Source organism: Anomalospiza imberbis, chromosome 1 (assembly GCF_031753505.1).
Source record: "Anomalospiza imberbis isolate Cuckoo-Finch-1a 21T00152 chromosome 1, ASM3175350v1, whole genome shotgun sequence".
In the NCBI taxonomy this organism is placed as follows: Eukaryota; Metazoa; Chordata; class Aves; order Passeriformes; family Viduidae; genus Anomalospiza; species Anomalospiza imberbis.
In genome coordinates, this window is record NC_089681.1 from 86,521,954 (window position 1) to 86,539,482 (window position 17,529).

Here is a 17,529-nt window from a genome sequence, read left to right on the forward strand (position 1 = left end):
TGTACAGACATACAATATTTTGTAAATCAAGCATATTCTTGCTGGCTGGTCAAGGGAGGGGATTGTCCTGCTCTGCTCTGCAGTGGTGCTGCCTCCCCTTGAGTCCCATGTTCAGTTTTGGGTGTCACAAGATAAAAAATACGTAAAGTTATTAGACAGCATCCAAAGGAGGGCTGTGAGAATGGTGAAGGGCTTTGAGGAAGCCCTGTGAGGAGAACCTGAGGTCACTTGGTCTGTTCAGAAAACAGACCAAAGAAAAGAGAACCCTGAGAGGAGACCTCATTGCAGTCTACAGCTCCTTCACTAGGGAAAGAGGAGGGGCAGACATTGACTCTTCTCTGTGGTGACCAGTGGCAGGACCCAAAGGAGCAGGAAAGAGTTGTGTCAGGAGAAGTTTAGGCTGGATATCAGGAAAAGGTTCTTCATCCAGAAGTGGGCTGGGCACTGGAACAGGCTCCCCAGGGAAGTGGTCACAGCACCAAGCCTGACAGAGTTAAAGAAGCATTTGGACAATGCTCTCAGACATGTAGTGATGTAGTGTGACTCTTGGGTGTCCTGTGCAAGGCCAGGAGTTGGACTCAATTATACATGTGGGTCATTTCCAGCTCAGGAAACTGTGATTCTATGAAATTATTGAAAGTAACATACAGGTTATTACTTCTTCCACCCCTGGTTGTTGCTGCCTCCACAGCAAGGGCAGCTATGTGGAAGGTTTCTGTAGCTCTCATTTGACATGACCAAAAGGTAACTGGGTTGTGCTCCATTTGCACCACCTGCGCCATTTTTCCCTACTAAAGGTAAGAAAATAAAATAATGAAAGGGTTCTTGTTCTCCCAAATGCATTCAGTGCAGAAAAGGACCAGCAGATAATGATGGATAAAAGACTGGATCTGCAAGACAACTTTGTGCTCAGCAAAGCAGTTCTTTCTCTTTTCTCCTTGTACAGGCTGAATACTTTTCACTCTAAGATTTGACACAGACTCTGTAGCAAAATCAGGACACTCAATAACACTCAAATTTACTTACGGGATAACAAGGTCCTCTGTTACCTAGAGGACAACAAGGACAATTAACAAGCCTATATGCAAGAAAGGAGATAATGCCTTCAAATATACATTCACTAGTAATATAAGTAAACACAGATAATAGTGTACAGAAATGGGTTACAGAAACCTTCCACGCATCTGGGAGTTGTTCTTAGCTGGTGTAAATTTGAGTTACACAAAAAAAAAAAGCCCACCAAAAAAAGCTTGAGCATATCACTGAAGGCTGTAGCCATACCTATGACTTGGGGGCTGCAAGGCAGACCAGTGCCTGTGCTGTATATTCCTTTTGGTGATGCCCACAGTATGTGTACCTAAACAAGTGTGTGTGTGTGTGTGAAGAAACATCTCCATGGAAGATGTTTATAAAAATGTAAATAGGAAAACAAACAAAAAAAAAATCTGTGCAGATTTTTAGGTGTTTAAAAACTGGATATGCCACTCCTGAGGCTTGATTCCACATCTGTGGCAAGTGTAGGAATCTTTTATACTTCAGTGAAATTTTCTAGTCAGTTTTTTCTAGGAACAAGAAAGGCTCTTATTCTGCTCTGGTAACTCTGCTCTGCAGAATTCTGAGAAACTGAAATGTTGGCTTCAGAATGTAATAGCAGAGGGCTTTGGTTTAGCAAATTATTTAGTCTAACTTTAAACACATTTTTAAGCTGAGCTGTGTACCAAAATAGGTATTTCACTTTAAATAGGTTAAGTCCAGCTGACATCACTATACATACCTTACTGAGTTAAAAACAACATCTTTAGATCCCAACGTACTGTGCATGCTGTTGAATTGGTTAAGTATCAGTATCTTCTCAAGAATAAATTAAATGACAACATTTTTGTTTTTTCTCCAGAAAATGAAAGCAGACCTAAATATGAAGAAGTCATTACTAAATACCTTGGAAAATGAGCTGCAGAGAACACTTCAGATTCACTCACAGTCTTGCCAGTCATACACCCTGTATGACCTGGACATTGGAAAGTACTGTGACAAAGTTACCCAGCTAATAGACCGCTGGCAGAGAGCTGATAAGCAGATAGATAACAGGTTTGTTCATGTTTTCAGAGCGTTTTCCTTATTGCTATTGCTACCAAGATCATCTTAGCAGTGAATTCTAAAAGACCTGATGTGCACTAAGCTTTGCTTCCAAAGGGCAAATGGTGACTTCAGGGCAATAAGACTCGAACAATTGTGAATAGGTTGAACATACTTCAAAAAGAATTGTGTAAGACCAAGCAGAAAAATGTAGTTAGCCATGCAAATGTCTAACCTATGTGCTAAAGAGTTGTTCAAATTATTTTTTTAATTCTTGCTAATGTTCTTGGATTAAGTACTTCCAGCCAGCATTTTCCCCCTCAAAAAAGCAACCATACTTATTCTTCAGCACCCTGTACTTGAGGGTTAAAAAAGTAACACTAAGAATTAAGTAACAAAATCGAACCTTGAATCTGAATCGTGAACAGAAGGCATATTCTGATTGTTTGAGGGGGAGAGGTGGAGGTTGGGGTATGACTTGTTTTAGTTTGTTTTATTTTGTGTTTATCTGAGGACAAAAGGTAGTCCTAACTGGTTGCTGGTTCTCCAGTGAAAATTGAGAACAAGAGTACTGAAGTCAGCAAACTTGATTTTTATCACTGCAAGTTTTATTCATTCCTCACTTTGACAGGAAGGCCCAACCTCTCTGTATTATAGAGTTACTCAAAAGTGAGGTAATAAAACCCCATATTGGGTGACTAATAACCAGTACAATTCTCATTTATTTAAAATTTTTGTTCACAATCTCCTTTTCAGAGCTTCCCATAGTTTTATGTTTAAGTATATTTCTGTGTCTTAATTCTGAAAACTGTGAAAAGAGAGAGAAAGAGAATGCACTTTCCATTTTGATAGGTTTTCCCCTTTTCTTTCCTAGGTCATGGGATTTAGAAAGACAGATCAAACAGCTGAAAACCTACCGAGATCTCTACCAGGCTCTTAGCAAGTGGATCTGTGATGCCAAGCGCCGGCAGGATTCTATTGAGTCCATGAAGCTGTGTGATTCCAACACTATCATGAGATACCTACATGATCAGAAGGTATGCAGCACCTGAATGAGTTGTCTTCAGTTATCTGGATTTTAAATTGTTTTGCTATACAAAAAATATCAGTATCAACACAGTCTGCAATACAGTGGCCTGTTTTGAATTATGAAGTACGCAAGCTACCAAAAAACATCACATATGTAGAAGGCAGGAGGGAGGAAATATTATTGTCCTCATTACTTTCTGTCAGCAGTGCAACAGATTATGAACAAGACTGTGTTTGGCTCCTACACATTCACTGACACTTTTACACATCGGCTTTGAATTAATTCAAGGGACTGTAAGATGGTGCAACTTATGGGACAAATTACAGCACAAAAATAAAAATCAAGTAAATACATCTAAGCTAAAGTCAAGGAACTCTGCCTTCCCAGCTCTGGGGATTTTTCTGTTGCAGAGTGTTCTCTCTCAGAAAAACCTTCTCAAGCCCAAAGAGCTTGCTTTTGTAAAAACTGCCCAGGTACAGGTCATTTCAGGTCTCAGCCTCAGGGGCTGCAGTAGTCTCCTGCTGCAGGTGCTTTCTGATGGAGGCAGCATGTACAGGAGGAAATACTGGTAAATCTTGAAGGAGTGTTTCACGGCTCACTTTTCTCTTGGCAGAACTTGCACAGTGAAATCTGTGGGAAGCGAGACAAAGTTGAGGAGCTTCTCAAGCATGCAGATCAGAGCTCAGCTGCAATTAAGGTACTTGGATCTCAGCATTTTTGTGGGGTGTGGTTTTTCATGGTCAGGCACATCCCATTGTCTCTGCTCTGCTGACGGGTGAAAAGTCAGCTCCCTGATGCGTGTGTACAGAAATTGCCGGGGTGAAGTACTTCTGAGTACAAAACACAATGAAAGCAATTTGTGTACTTTCCACCTGAAGACTATGGGATCATCCAGCAGATACCAGTAAGAGCTTCTCTTCAGGTGAATCAAAGCCTCCTTCTAGCCAGACCAAACTTTCCAGTTCACGTGTTAAAAAATATAAGGAATTCAAGAACAGATTGGTACTTAACGAATTAGGTCTGATTAGGATCTGATCTAGGAGGCAAGACAAATGCAGATTAGCAGGAGGAATGGTGTGCAATAGCCATGAGAATCAGTAACATACAGAGGGAATGGTTTTGTGGTCCTTGATTTTTTATGTCATCTTTATATCCATGCTTTCTCCAGCTCAGTCTTACTCTCTGTGACAAAGATTTGCTATATATGTGACATGGCATATGTGATACAAAACAGATGCAGAGACTATTATTCTGATGAAGTTTTGTTGGATAACAGTACTTAGACCAGTTATTCCCATCAATATTTTTCATCTCTGTGTAGCCCTCAACTTACAGAAACAGTTGTCTTCTTGTTTTCATAAAATATTTTTCCTCTTTTTCCATTGTCATTCTCTTCCATGAATCTCCACAGGGGTACTTGAACTGATGAGCTTCTGTTTATGGCAGAGGATTATCTCTTCATGGTCAGAAATATAAACAAGGGGAAAATGTAGTTTTTCATTAAGAAAACAAAACAACCCAAAAACTTGCATTTTCTGAAATAGATTCACAGAGAATTCTTTGGCAGTTTCTAAATGCATCTTGCTTTTTGTCTTATTTTTCAGGATTATGAACTACAGGTTGCTTCCTACAGTTCGGGATTAGAAACATTGCTCAACATACCTATCAAGAAGAGTGTGGTTCAGTCTCCTGCTGTCCTAATTCTACAAGAGGTACCTTTTTTCTCTCCCCTTCAATCTGTTGAATGTACTTGTTTGTTTTTGTGAGCCCTTGTGAGTCATACCCAGATGTATTCTAATACTTACCACTGTCACTGGTAATGTGTGCTAAGCACATAAGCACAACGAATTAGTGCAGAATAGTCATTGTGCTGTGAAATCAGACCTGGGCTTGTTCAGACATTAGATTAGCCCTCAGGAATTTATCTCATTCCTATTCAGTGTCCACTGCATACATACTGTGAGAAAGGTAGTTTTATGCCCCAAGTGGTTTAGTCACTTTCAGTCTGGGAACTAACTGCTATTAAAAATTTAACTTGGGTTACTTGTGACTGTCAGACTGGAAGAGCGTGATGAACCAGGGGATGAAGGCTTAAATTTAATATCACATCAGCAATGTGGGGCAGACAATCCTGAAAAACCAAAAAAGGTGTGGATTTTTCGTAAGGAAGAATTCACACTTCAGGGGTCCTCAGAAAGTTGTGTGAATTTGTGAGGAGTAGAATCTGCTTTTTTACTTTTTCAGGTGATGTGTTTGCTCAAGTAGATTGGAATCCATTAAATGGTCTGAACGTAGGTATTTTCACGTCTAACTCTAGTACAAGCTGCTAACAATTCTGTTTCTTTTCAAGGCTAATGAGGCTCAGTCCCGCTATATAGAGCTTCTTACAAGATCAGGAGATTATTACAGATTCTTGAGTGAAATGTTAAAGAGCATGGAGGATCTGAAGGTATTCTAAATCTTTTATTTTCTGTAGCTTTCATTTTTACCACAGATTAGAAAACTATCACTGATCAGAGGCAGAAAGTACAGTATAAAATAGCTCACAAAACTATATCCAGAACTCAGAGGTGTCCTACAAAGGAGGCATATTAGCAGTGTCATGCATCTTTTGTGAAAGAGTACAGTGTTTTACAAAGTGACCTCCAAGGTCGAGTGTGAAGTGAGGTAGAGAAATGGTCTTCTTGGTAAATGAGGAGGTGCTCATCAAGGCACATGAGTGATCCTTCCCTGCCCATCCCAGCCTTGACTTCAGAGACAGCGCAGCTATCTCAGTGCTGAAAACTTGCTCCTCATGGTTGAGGGCGCCTCATTTTAGACCATATTCTAAAGTGTTTTGAAAGAAGCAGCTTCTGATTTGATGCAGCTCAGTGAAACAGAGAGGCCCATTAAAGAAGTTGCATATATGGAATGTGATTTTCACGTGTTTGAAAACTGGGGAGGTTCTAAAGGTGACTATTCCATACTTCGCTGGTGAACTTCTGCTACACCATATTTTACTATCAGTAACGCACCTCCCTCCATCTATAAAGTATCTTTTCCCCTCTGAAAGTAATTATATGCTGATTTCTGAATAAGGCTTGACTCTGAATAAAGATTCCAGAATTTGTCTTGATGCCATTAAATAAAAAAGGGGGTTTAGAGCTCATTGAAGCAGCAAATACATTCATTTTTAAGTGGTCAGTGTTACAATATATATTTTATTGCATGTGATGATTTTGAAACAGTTGTCAAAATATTTATGGAAGTGTTCTCTTTGTTTTTCTGCTATCATGTTGCAGATGAAAAACACCAAAATTGAACTCCTGGAAGAAGAACTCAGACTTGCTAGGGATTCAAATTCAGAGACAAGCAACAAACATAAATTCCTGGAGCAAAATCTGCAGAAGTACCAGATGGACATTTCTCAGCTCAAAGCAAAGCTGATGAGTTTGGAAGAAATGAAAAGACAAGCTGAAATGGATGGAAATTCTGCTAAGCAAAACCTAGACAAATGCTATGCCCAAATAAAGGATCTAAATGACAGAATAACCAGGTTGACTTATGAGATTGAAGATGAGAAAAGGAAAAGGAAGTTGCTGGAGGATAGATATGAGCAGCAGAAGAATGACTATGACCAACTGCAAAAAACAAGGCAAAATGAGAAAGACAGCCTCGGTTGGCAGAAGTTAGAGTCTGAGAAGGTCATCAAGGAGAAGGAGTACGAGATAGAAAGATTAAGGGTTCTTCTTCAGGACGAAGGCACACGGAAGAGGGAGTATGAAAATGAGCTGGCTAAGGTAAGAAACCAGTTTAGTGAGGAGATGAGTAATTTAAAGAACAAGTATGAAACAGAAATTAATATTAAGAAGACAACAATCCAACAGATAGCTGCACAGAAAGATGATGATGCAAAAGGCCTCAGAGCCCAGGTTGACAGACTGACAAGAGAGAACAGAGACCTTAAGGATGAGATTGTGAGGCTGAACGATGCCATCCTGCAGACAACAGACCAACGGCGGAGGGCAGAAGAAGATGCTCTCCAGCAGAAGGCTTGCAGTTCTGAGGTGTCACAGCAGAAGCATCAGTTAGAGCTGGAGCTGAAACAGATCATTCAGCTTCGTGGGGAAGACAACTCAAGATACAAGCAGGCTCTTGAGGAGGCTGCCTCAACTATTCAGGATAAAACTAAGGAGCTGGAAAGGCTAAAGCTTCAGCTTCAGGAAGAGGCTAAAAGCCGATGGGAACTTGAAAATGAATTGGCTAAGGTAAGAAACAGTTATGATGAGGAAATTATTAGTTTAAAGAACAAATATGAAACTGAGATTAATATCACAAAGAACACAATTCACCAGGTCACCATGCAAAAGGAAGAGGAGACAAATAATTATAGAACGCAGCTGGATAATGCCATGAGAGAAAATAGGAATTTGTGTGAGGAAATTAGGAGACTGAAGAATACGATAAGTCAGACAACAGATAATCTACGGAAAATAGAAGAGAATGCTCAGCAGCAGAAGGCAGCTGGCTCAGAGCTTTCTCAGAAGAAACAGCAGCTGGAGATTGAGCTAAAACAAGTTATTCAGAGACACTCTGATGAAAGCATGCGGTACAAACAGTCACTTGATGATGCTTCTAAAACCATTAAGGAAAGAAACAAAGAGATTGAAAGGCTGAGAAAGTTGTTGGATGTAGAAACAAGTCAGAGGAAAGAAGTGGAGGATGAGAACAGTCAGTTGAAAAGAGTCCAGTTTGACCTGCAGAAAGCAAACACAAGTGCAACTGAGACAATTAACAAGCTGAGGATCCAAGAGCAGGAACTGGCCAGACTGAAAATTGACTATGAAAGAGTTTCACAAGAGAAAAAAGGCAGGGATCAAGAAAGTGCAAAGTTCCAGAGCACTGTAAAAGACTTGCAGATCCAGAAACATAAGCTGGAGGAGGAGCTTTGCAGACAGAACAAAAATTTAATGGAGGAAACATCCAGGAGGAAAAAACTGGAGGAGGAAGTAGAAGGCATGAGGAGATCTTTGAGAGACCAATCAGTTAAAATAACTAATCTCACACAGCAGATAGAGGAAGTATCCATTGTAAAGAAGAGGAATGAAGATGACCTTAGACACCAAAGAGAAGTATTAGATGGTCATGTGAGAGAGAAGCAAAGATACATGGAAGAGTTGAGAAAATGCACATCTGATATTGAGACTTTACGTCGTCAGTTGGTCCAAGAACAGGAGCAATTAAAACAGGCTCACCTACGATATGAGCACTTACAAAAAACCTCAGAGGAAAAAAGCAAAGCCTTGAATGAGTGCAAGATAGAGATCGAAAGGCTTCAGTCTCTCACCGAGAACCTTACCAAGGAACACTTATTACTGGAGGAGGAGCTGCGAAATGTTAGATTGGAGTACGATGACCTCAGAATGGTCAGAAATGAAGTTGATGAGAAAAATACCACCATTGCTGAACTAAAGAATCAGCTTCAGATGAGCAGCAAGCAAACCCTGGAACTTCAGGGGTTGCTTAATGATTTACAGAAAGAAAGGGAAAAATTGAGACAGGAAATTGAAAAATTCCAAAAGCAAGCTCTAGAGGTATTCACACATATTTTGATCCCAGCTTTACTGTTTCTCAAATATATAATTAATTGCAGTGTTGATTTGAACAAATTAATTCACCCTTTGCTGTTTGAAGTCACTGTACTTGTGACTAACGTCCCTGTTATGACCCTTCCTCTTGGTTAAGTTTTAAATAAAAATGGCAGGATTTGGCCACTTCCTTAGCCTCTTTACTCCCTGGGAGCTGTTCTAGGGAGCCATAAGCTCTCATCACCTAGGAGAGCTTTGTTCTCAGGCCTTGCCCCAGAAGAAATCTCTGTTCTGTGCCAGTGTCCAGCAAACCATCCTAGAGAAAAATGGGAGCATGTGGAGTACCACTGTGTTTTAACAGTTCCCTGCTGGTTGTGTGCTTCCCAGGCTGTTTCAGCCAGGATGGGTTAAAGCCGTCCTTTGAGGCTGACCTGAGTGCTGTCACAAACTAAACTGGCTAAAAACACCAGAACCAACAAGCTGTCAAGGTGCTGATTAGCTGGGTAAGGTGTTGACTCCAAGTGAGGATTAAGAGTCATGTTGTCAGCTGTACCTAAGGTACTAAAGGCCTATCTTTCATGGACTCTTTTGGGGATTTATCTTCCTAAGTCACTAAGGGCATTTGCAAATTTTATTATTTACCCTTACTTCTTGAACTTTAAGTGACAACATAAACAAGTTAAAGACAATTTTTTTTAATATTTTGTTCTTCTGCCTGGTTTCTTGTACAAAGAACTACTCTTTAAATATATACAAGCGAGCACTTGTGAAAATGTATTTTTTCCTAGACTTGTCCCTTATATTTTTTCTCATATCCTTTATTCAGTTTTTCTTTCCTTTATTCTAAAAATCCTAATACTGATATTAAAAAAATACTAACATTTAGGATTATTTAACACCTGTGCGCATATATATATATATTTATATATATATGTATACATATATGTGCATGTATTACAAGTGGGTAAACTTGTATTCAGTTAAATAAGGACTGCATACAAACATGCATGCTTGTGGATGTTTGTGTGTATGCATATATGAAGGCACTGCGTGAATTAAAATGGAAGGCAACAGAGGTATAATTGTTTGGAGTGACATGTGAAACTAACAGCAAAGCAAAAATTGAGTCATATGTTTGCTTTTTATCCATGTATTGCCAGTCCTTAGCTGATGCAAATTCCCCTGGATTAGTAGGACTGCCAGGACATCTGCTGAGCATCAGGCTATTTATGAGTCTCAAATGCTCTGTGTATTTGTCAGTGTACTGTGAGAGGTATCAAAAAGTTACAGAGAACTAAATCATCTGAAGGTCGAGGCTGTGGGTAACAGAATGGAGTCTCTTGAGTCTCTGGCAGGACTGAAGACACTGTAAGTGAAGGGATAATGTGCCTTCTCTGGTTCATGTGTGTCCCTAATCTTGGGCAAGGTGCTGCTGTGACTAGAATGTTTTCCAGTGGGAGCTTGCTGCAGGTTAAATGACAGGCTGGAGAGCATTGTAGGCATAACTCTGACCAGCACAAACTCTAACCATCCTTTCTTGGTTTATTTCTCCTCCACAATTTTAGGCATCCAGCAGGATTCAAGAATCCAAAAGTCAGTGTAGTCAGATTATGCAAGAAAGAGAAACCCTGCTGATAAAAATGAGTGCTTTGGAGCAAGACAAAGCCAGATTGCAGAGATTAGAAGAGGAGCTGAACCGTTTGAAAGTTACTCTGGAGTCAGAATCACGTTTGAAGCAACGCCTGGAAAGTGAGAAGCAACAAATTCTGAATGACCTCAATCAGTGGAAGAGCCAGCACTCCCGAACAGAGGAATCCATTAGGAAGATCCAGTGTGAGAGGGAGAAAAGTGAGAGGGAGAAGAACAGCCTGAGGAGTGAGATTGAAAGGCTGCAGATGGAAATCAAACGGATTGAGGAGAGATACCGATGCAGACTGGAAGAAACCGCTGTCAAAAACCAGTCAGAGTTGGAGTCAGAGCGTCTCAGGCTGCAAAGAGAGATTGAGAAACTCAAGCAGCGCCCATATGGGGCTCACAGATCTACCCAGACCGAGGAAGACTTCTGTATTGATGCTTCCAAGCTGGTGTTCAGTGGGCTGCGGAAGAAGATCACAGCCATGCAGTTGTATGAGTGTCAGCTGATAGACAAACTCACGCTGGATAAGCTGCTGAAGGGGCAGAGGTCAGTGGAAGAGGTCGCGGCTGACATTGAGCCATACCTCAAAGGGGCAGGTGCTATTGCAGGGGTGTCCCTTTCACCCAGACAGAAGTACTCTTTTGTTGAGGCCAAACGGAATCAGCTGCTAACAGCAGAAAATGCAGTCCTGCTCCTAGAAGCCCAGGCAGCAACAGGAGGTGTGATAGACCCACATCGAAATGAGATATTAACAGTGGACAGTGCTATCGCCAGAGATCTGATTGACTTCGATGATAGAGAACAGATCTACACAGCAGAAAAAGCTATTACAGGATTTAAGGATCCTTTCTCAGGCAAAACTGTGCCGGTATCTGAAGCCATCAAGAAAAACTTGGTTGACAGAGAAACCGGAATTCGTCTGCTTGAAGCCCAGCTGGCTGTAGGAGGGATAGTTGATCCTGTCAACAGTGTTTTCCTACCCAAAGAGATAGCTTTATCTCGTGGGTTGATTGACAAAGACCTGTACAGGATACTGAACAACTGCCAAGGCAGTACAAAGAACTTCATTGATCCCACCACCAAAAAGGCAGTCACTTACATGCAGCTGAAGGAAAAATGCAGGATTGAGCCACACACTGGTCTGCTTCTCCTTCCAGTACAGAAGAGGAGTATGTCATTCCAAGGGATCAGGCAGCCTGTGTCAGCAGATGCACTGCTTGAGGCTGGAATCATTAAGGAATCAACAAGGAATGACTTGGAAAGAGGTGCAATCACAGTGGAAGAAGTGAGTGAGAGAATTATTGATTTCCTTCAAGGCTCTAGCTGCATTGCTGGTATCTACAATGAAGCTACTAAAGAGAAACTTGGCATTTACCAGGCTATGAAAATAGGTTTGGTTAGGCCAGGGACAGCCCTTGAACTCCTAGAAGCCCAGGCAGCCACAGGCTTCATAGTGGATCCTGTCAGCAACGTGAGGCTGCCTGTTGAGGAGGCTTACAAAAGAGGCCTTGTTGGAATTGAATTTAAAGAGAAACTTCTCTCTGCTGAAAGAGCTGTCACTGGGTACAAAGACCCAGAAACTGGAAACATCATTTCTCTGTTCCAAGCAATGAACAAAGAGCTCATAGAGAGAGGCCATGGCATTCGTCTCTTGGAGGCCCAGATTGCTACTGGAGGGATCATCGACCCCAAAGAGAGCTACCGCTTGCCAGTAGAGACGGCCTACAAGCGTGGCTACTTCAATGAGGAGCTCAACCAGATCCTTAGTGATCCAAGTGATGACACCAAAGGGTTCTTTGATCCCAACACAGAGGAAAACTTGACCTACTTGCAGCTGAAAGAAAGATGCATAAAAGATGATGCAACGGGGCTCTGCCTTCTGCCCCTGAGAGAGAAGAAGAAGGTGGTGCACACCTCACAGAAGAACACCCTTAGGAAGCGCAGGGTGGTCATTGTAGATCCAGAAACAAACCGGGAGATGTCCGTTCAGGAGGCATACAGCAAAGGCCTCATAGATTATGACACCTACACAGAACTAGCTGAACAGGAGTGTGAGTGGGAAGAAATAACTATCACAGGATCGGATGGCAGCAGTAGAGTAGTCCTTGTCGACAGAAAAACAGGTAGCCAGTACGACATCCAAGATGCCATTGATAAAGGCCTGGTGGAGAGGAAGTTTTTTGACCAGTACCGTTCTGGCAGCTTGAGCCTGACCCAGTTTGCAGACATGATTTCCTGCCGTAATGGCACTGACGAGGTGTTCCGGCACGAGTCAGTGACTCGGTCTCCCACTGTGCTGAGTGTCAGGAGTTCTTCAGTGATCAGGAGTGGTTCTTTCTCAGAGACCCCAGATGAGTGCAGTCCTATTGCAGCCATATTTGACACGGAAAACTTGGAGAAAATCTCAATTTCAGAAGCTATACAGCGGGGCATTGTGGATAGCATCACTGGACAGCGGTTACTTGAAGCCCAGGCCTGCACCGGTGGCATAATATGCCCTACCACTGGCCAAAGGCTTTCTCTCCAGGAAGCCACTAGCCAAGGCATCATTGATCAGGATATGGCCACACGTCTCAAACCAGCCCAGAAGGCCTTCATAGGGTTCGAAGGCATAAAGGGTGGACGCAAGAGGATGTCCGCAGCTGAAGCAGTGAAGGAGAAATGGCTGCCTTATGAGGCTGGGCAGCGGTTCCTTGAATTCCAGTACCTCACTGGAGGTCTCGTGGATCCAGAAGTGCGTGGAAGAATAACTATTGAAGAAGCCATTAGGAATGGATTGATTGACGGTCGTGCTGCCCAGAAATTACAAGACACCAATAGCTATCCCAAAATTCTGACCTGCCCCAAGACCAAGCTGAAAATATCCTACAAAGATGCAATGAACCGGTCAATGGTGGAAGACATCACTGGGCTTAAACTGTTGGAAGCAGCCTCTGTTTCCTCTAAAGGCATATCCAGTCCCTACAATGTCTCCTCGGCACCTGGCTCTCGCTCTGGCTCTCGCTCTGGCTCACGTTCAGGCTCACGCAGTGGGTCTAGGAGAGGAAGCTTTGATGCCTCAGCAAGCTCTTCGTATTCTTACTCATACTCAGCCTTCAGCAGTGGGTCTATTGGGCGCTAATAACAAGTGAGGGAATGTGTCTGCATTTTATTATAGTTTAGATTATCCTATATTCCATTTACTAAAATTTAAAAAAACCCAAAACACCAACAAAGTAACTCAAAGCAAAGCCTTGAAGTCTTTTCTGGGTATATTACACTTTTCTTCTGAAAAAGCTGTAAAATGTTTGAATGCAAAGTTATAGAATGTAGATTAGGGAATGCAAAAGTACTGTTTGTGAATTTCAAGTTTCGGTTCCCATTTCCTCTTAGTCTTAGGATTTTAATAGGTCTCTGTATATTTTAAATACTGTGTCATGTGCATTCTCCTGTTATCCATTACTATCAACCTATAAGGTGGTAACTGAGGTTTGAAAGTCTTGCAGTAGTTAACTTCTTATGCACATAGACCTTTTTCAATTTGCTATTATGAAAAAAAAAGATATCAACAATATGGACAGAAAATGCCCTTAATACTGGTTTAGAAACTATACCGTAAACATGAAACTGTCTTTCAGATGCTCTATTTCTTTATGTCTGGCTAGCCATTTTCTGAAGTATAACTTGGTGGATGTAAAGGGCTATTATTAGGCTGGGCTTTTGTTTTACTGTTAACCCATATACAATTTTCTACTGTTTTGCTTGATTTCCCTGTAACAAAGAAAAAAAATCTAACTGTACCATGTGAGCTATTCTGGACAATAAACTTCTGAAGTTTTAAAGTATCTGGTGTGTACTTAATAATCATAATAATTTTATCTGTGGACAATCTTGGAAGTGCAAGTTAGAGAAAGAACCATTTTTAAAAGAAGCAGACATTAGCTTTGTTGTAAAATGTGCGCAGGCACGTTACATTTCCTAATGCTGAGCCATCACTTTTATGAATGAGGACTTCTGACTGATTTTTCAGTTGGACAATGAAGGTAGCACCAATAGTGGAAGCTATGTCCCAGAAACAGAATGCCTGTTTGCACACTTGTTTATAGAGTTGATGATGATAATAGGAAGCATATTTTTTCTGCTTGTGATCCAGCTCATTGTCTCTGCAGCTACAAGGGACTGAGTCAGATTCTCCCTTACACATCATGCAACTTTGGACAGTGAGCAGAACAAAAAATTGGCTGGCTCAGCTGGCCAATTGTGGCACAGGAACATCTTTCAAAACCCGAACAATTGCCTCTTTTAATATCCTTTTGCCTCTTCTGTTGGCTCCTGAAAGCCTAGCTTGAGAAAACTGCGGTAGTGTATCAGTGTTTGCATGATACCTTGCTGTCATCAGTTTTATGTAGGCTTCTGGCATCCTGTGGACTCCTTTTATCTGAGCTGAGAAACCAGAGCAGAACTGAAATGACCACAGTATTAGAGGACACAGGAGTGATTTGAAACAACTTCAGCCAGTGCAGAAAATGACTTGTATACATGGAGGCTGTCCTGTCCTCTTTCCTGTGACACACAGTGCAGATACCTCTGGGTAGGCACAATGATTGATCAGTTACCAGAATTTAGTATGGTTTTATACAACTGCTTCAGTGGCATGCTATCCTAAGATACAGTGCTTTAGTGACAAAACTGTTAGTATAATTTGCCAGCAGCTGAAATAATTTCTTCCCTTAAGTTGTTCAAAGCACATACCTCCTTTTAGCCATGAACTATGTAGGAACCCTGCTGCTCTATGAATTTTAGTACCTATAGATAGAAAGAAGATGATGGGCATAAATGTTAACTGCCGTTAATTATGCTGCCTAATTTTTTGTAGAATTTTCTTTTGTGCAGTAAGGAATATCACGTGTTCTGATCCTGCTGTCTCTGGATGAAGTTTACCCTCTAGTCTGAGAAGCATTTCCAGTGTTTTCTGAAGATGATGGCTTTGTATAAAATCTCTGCCATATGTAAAGTATCTTCAGTTACTGGACTAAGAAATTATTGGGACTGTTACAGGTCAGTGTTGGAGACCTCCACAGAAAGTAGGTGAGAAAATTCATCCTGTCTTATAGGGAGTCTTCACAGCTTTGGAGATTACAGCTGAGTTTATTAGCTGTACCACAGAGGAAGAGCCAATGTCTGAAAGGCTTTCTGACTGCTAGGGAGAAACAACTCTGTTAAAAAAACCAAAAAACAATCACTGCTTAATAGAATTCCATACTGATTCTGCAGCTTTAAAAGACTGGGGTTCCTAGGGTCTACAGTAAGAGTAAAGCTGGTCATTACTAAAGGAATGTTCACTCTTGGGTGCACACACCACTGCAGTTTGCATGGGCTGAGAAATTCTACACACTCCACAGCAGACTGGGCTTAGGTGTTTTATTCAAGGCATTCCTGGCATCTCTGTTACATTGTTTAAAGCTCCATCTTTGCATACTACCATTCTTACTGCCCAGTCAACATTTTGTCCTCTCACAGTGACCAAAATAGGATATGATATCACAGAAATTATGGTGACAGTGCTTTCTCCTCACACACATTCCCGCAGCAGCTGCCGGTGTGGTATTATTGGTGGCTTTGTGTGGCTGGAGGTGTGTGAGACCCAGATGTCCAGGGTCCCAGTAGCAGCTGAGTCAGAGTAGGCAGCAGGTGGGGCAGGGTAGTGCTAATGGGGGATGCTAAAGAGATACGTGGAGAGTTTTCCTCCACCCTCAAAAGGTGCTGAGGAAAGAAGTTGGGAAGAATCTCTTTTTTCTATTTGCAGCCCTGTGGGGAGGTCAGAGAGAGGCATGACAGGTGAGTGCATCCAGCAGGGCAGTGTGGAGACTGTGTTTGCATCAGTGCTTGGAATTTCTGGGCTAGGAGAGCCTTGCCTGGGGCTTGAAGAGTAGAAAGGCTGTGGTTTGTTGTAGTGGGGTGTAGCAGGAGCACGCGCATGAGTTGGGGGCTGCTGCTGTGTATTTGGGGCAGGATGTTGATAAGATCTGTAGCTCTTTTGCACCAAAGGTGGAATGAACTGCATTCAAGCATTTTAAAAAGAAAGACTAGCAACTTTGGATGATCTCTGCTGCTGAGACATAACTCCTTGATGTTGAAAAGCCTGAGTGTACCTGTTGGTTCAGCCTGTAGCTGTGAGCACTTCCCTGTTCAGGAAGAGTGCTGAGCTGGGTGTACTCATTGGCAGCCTTACACTTTCCAGCCACTCCTCTGAATTTGCTGCCTCTTGCTTCCTCCTTGTGGCTTGGGATAGGTGATTTTCACTCTGTTCAATGGCAAATGTGTGCCCAGTGTGCTGACTAGGCCACAGTAGCTGGGGAGGGTTCTCATTGGCAGGCTCAACTCTTTAGAGAATTGGTCTTTGCTCTGAGCAGGATAGCAATTAATTCATGAGGGTTTTACTGACTGATTTAACAACCTTGATGTTGTGAATTTGCTGTCCTTCATTTTGAGGCTGGGAAATGACTCCTGGTTAGGGCCCAAAGTGTGTAATGCACCACGAGGTTTGCACAACACCACAGTGCTCAAGACATAGTTTCGTCTGTCTTAGGCTATTTGGAAATGTGCACTGCCATGGTTAAGTAATAGTCCAGCCCTATCAATATGGAAGGGGGGGGAGATTTACAGAATAGCAGCAATATGACTTAGTATGACCATATTTAAATTACTAGCAAATCATAAGTGTTTAGGTAGAAGGTGGGTTTTGGTCAGTTTTTGGGTTGAGTTTATTCCAATTTTTATACATTTTTATAATATAAATTTGAAAGAGTAATTTGCTGGCATTTCTGTAATCCTCAGGTGTTCTGAGATTAGCAGAGTGTATGTACTGTGTAATGCTCTCAGAATAACTCAATAATACTTTTTTTTACATGGTCAAAAAATGAGACCAATTCCTGCTGCTTTGACCAGGAGTTACTCTGTGAGACAGGGTGAAACTGTACTACTGTAAAATTTGAGGAGAATCTAAGTGTAGCACATGAAAAATACCAGTGAGGATTAGGAGGTCAGTGGAAACTGAGCAGCAAAGCACTGGGTGAGGGCATGCCTTCTCTTAGATTCTCCAGTATGTGCAGCACCCTCCTCATGCAAGTCATAGAATCACTCAGGACAGTTAAGACCTCTAAGATCTTTGACTGCTAACCTAACACTGTCAAGTCCACCACCAAACCACGTCCCTAAGTGCCACATTTAGGGCTTTGGGA

At 41.8% G+C, this 17,529-nt stretch overlaps 1 protein-coding gene across 5 annotated transcripts in view; it reads left to right on the forward strand.

Moving 5' to 3' along the window:
• DSP (desmoplakin) overlaps positions 1-14,133 on the forward strand; it is a 51,808-nt gene extending 37,675 nt beyond the window's left edge. For 3 of the 5 annotated variants that reach the window (XM_068198891.1, XM_068198890.1, XM_068198895.1), the window contains exons 18-24: positions 1,895-2,088; positions 2,951-3,113; positions 3,720-3,803; positions 4,711-4,818; positions 5,457-5,555; positions 6,388-8,679; positions 10,239-14,133. In XM_068198891.1, coding sequence (XP_068054992.1) covers positions 1,895-2,088; positions 2,951-3,113; positions 3,720-3,803; positions 4,711-4,818; positions 5,457-5,555; positions 6,388-8,679; positions 10,239-13,430 — 6,132 coding nt within the window. In that variant the 3' untranslated portion in view covers positions 13,431-14,133. The remainder of the gene's footprint in view (positions 1-1,894; positions 2,089-2,950; positions 3,114-3,719; positions 3,804-4,710; positions 4,819-5,456; positions 5,556-6,387; positions 8,680-10,238) is intronic. The other 2 variants (XM_068198915.1, XM_068198906.1) reach the window with 2 other exon arrangements.
• The last annotated feature ends 3,396 nt before the right edge of the window (positions 14,134-17,529 follow it).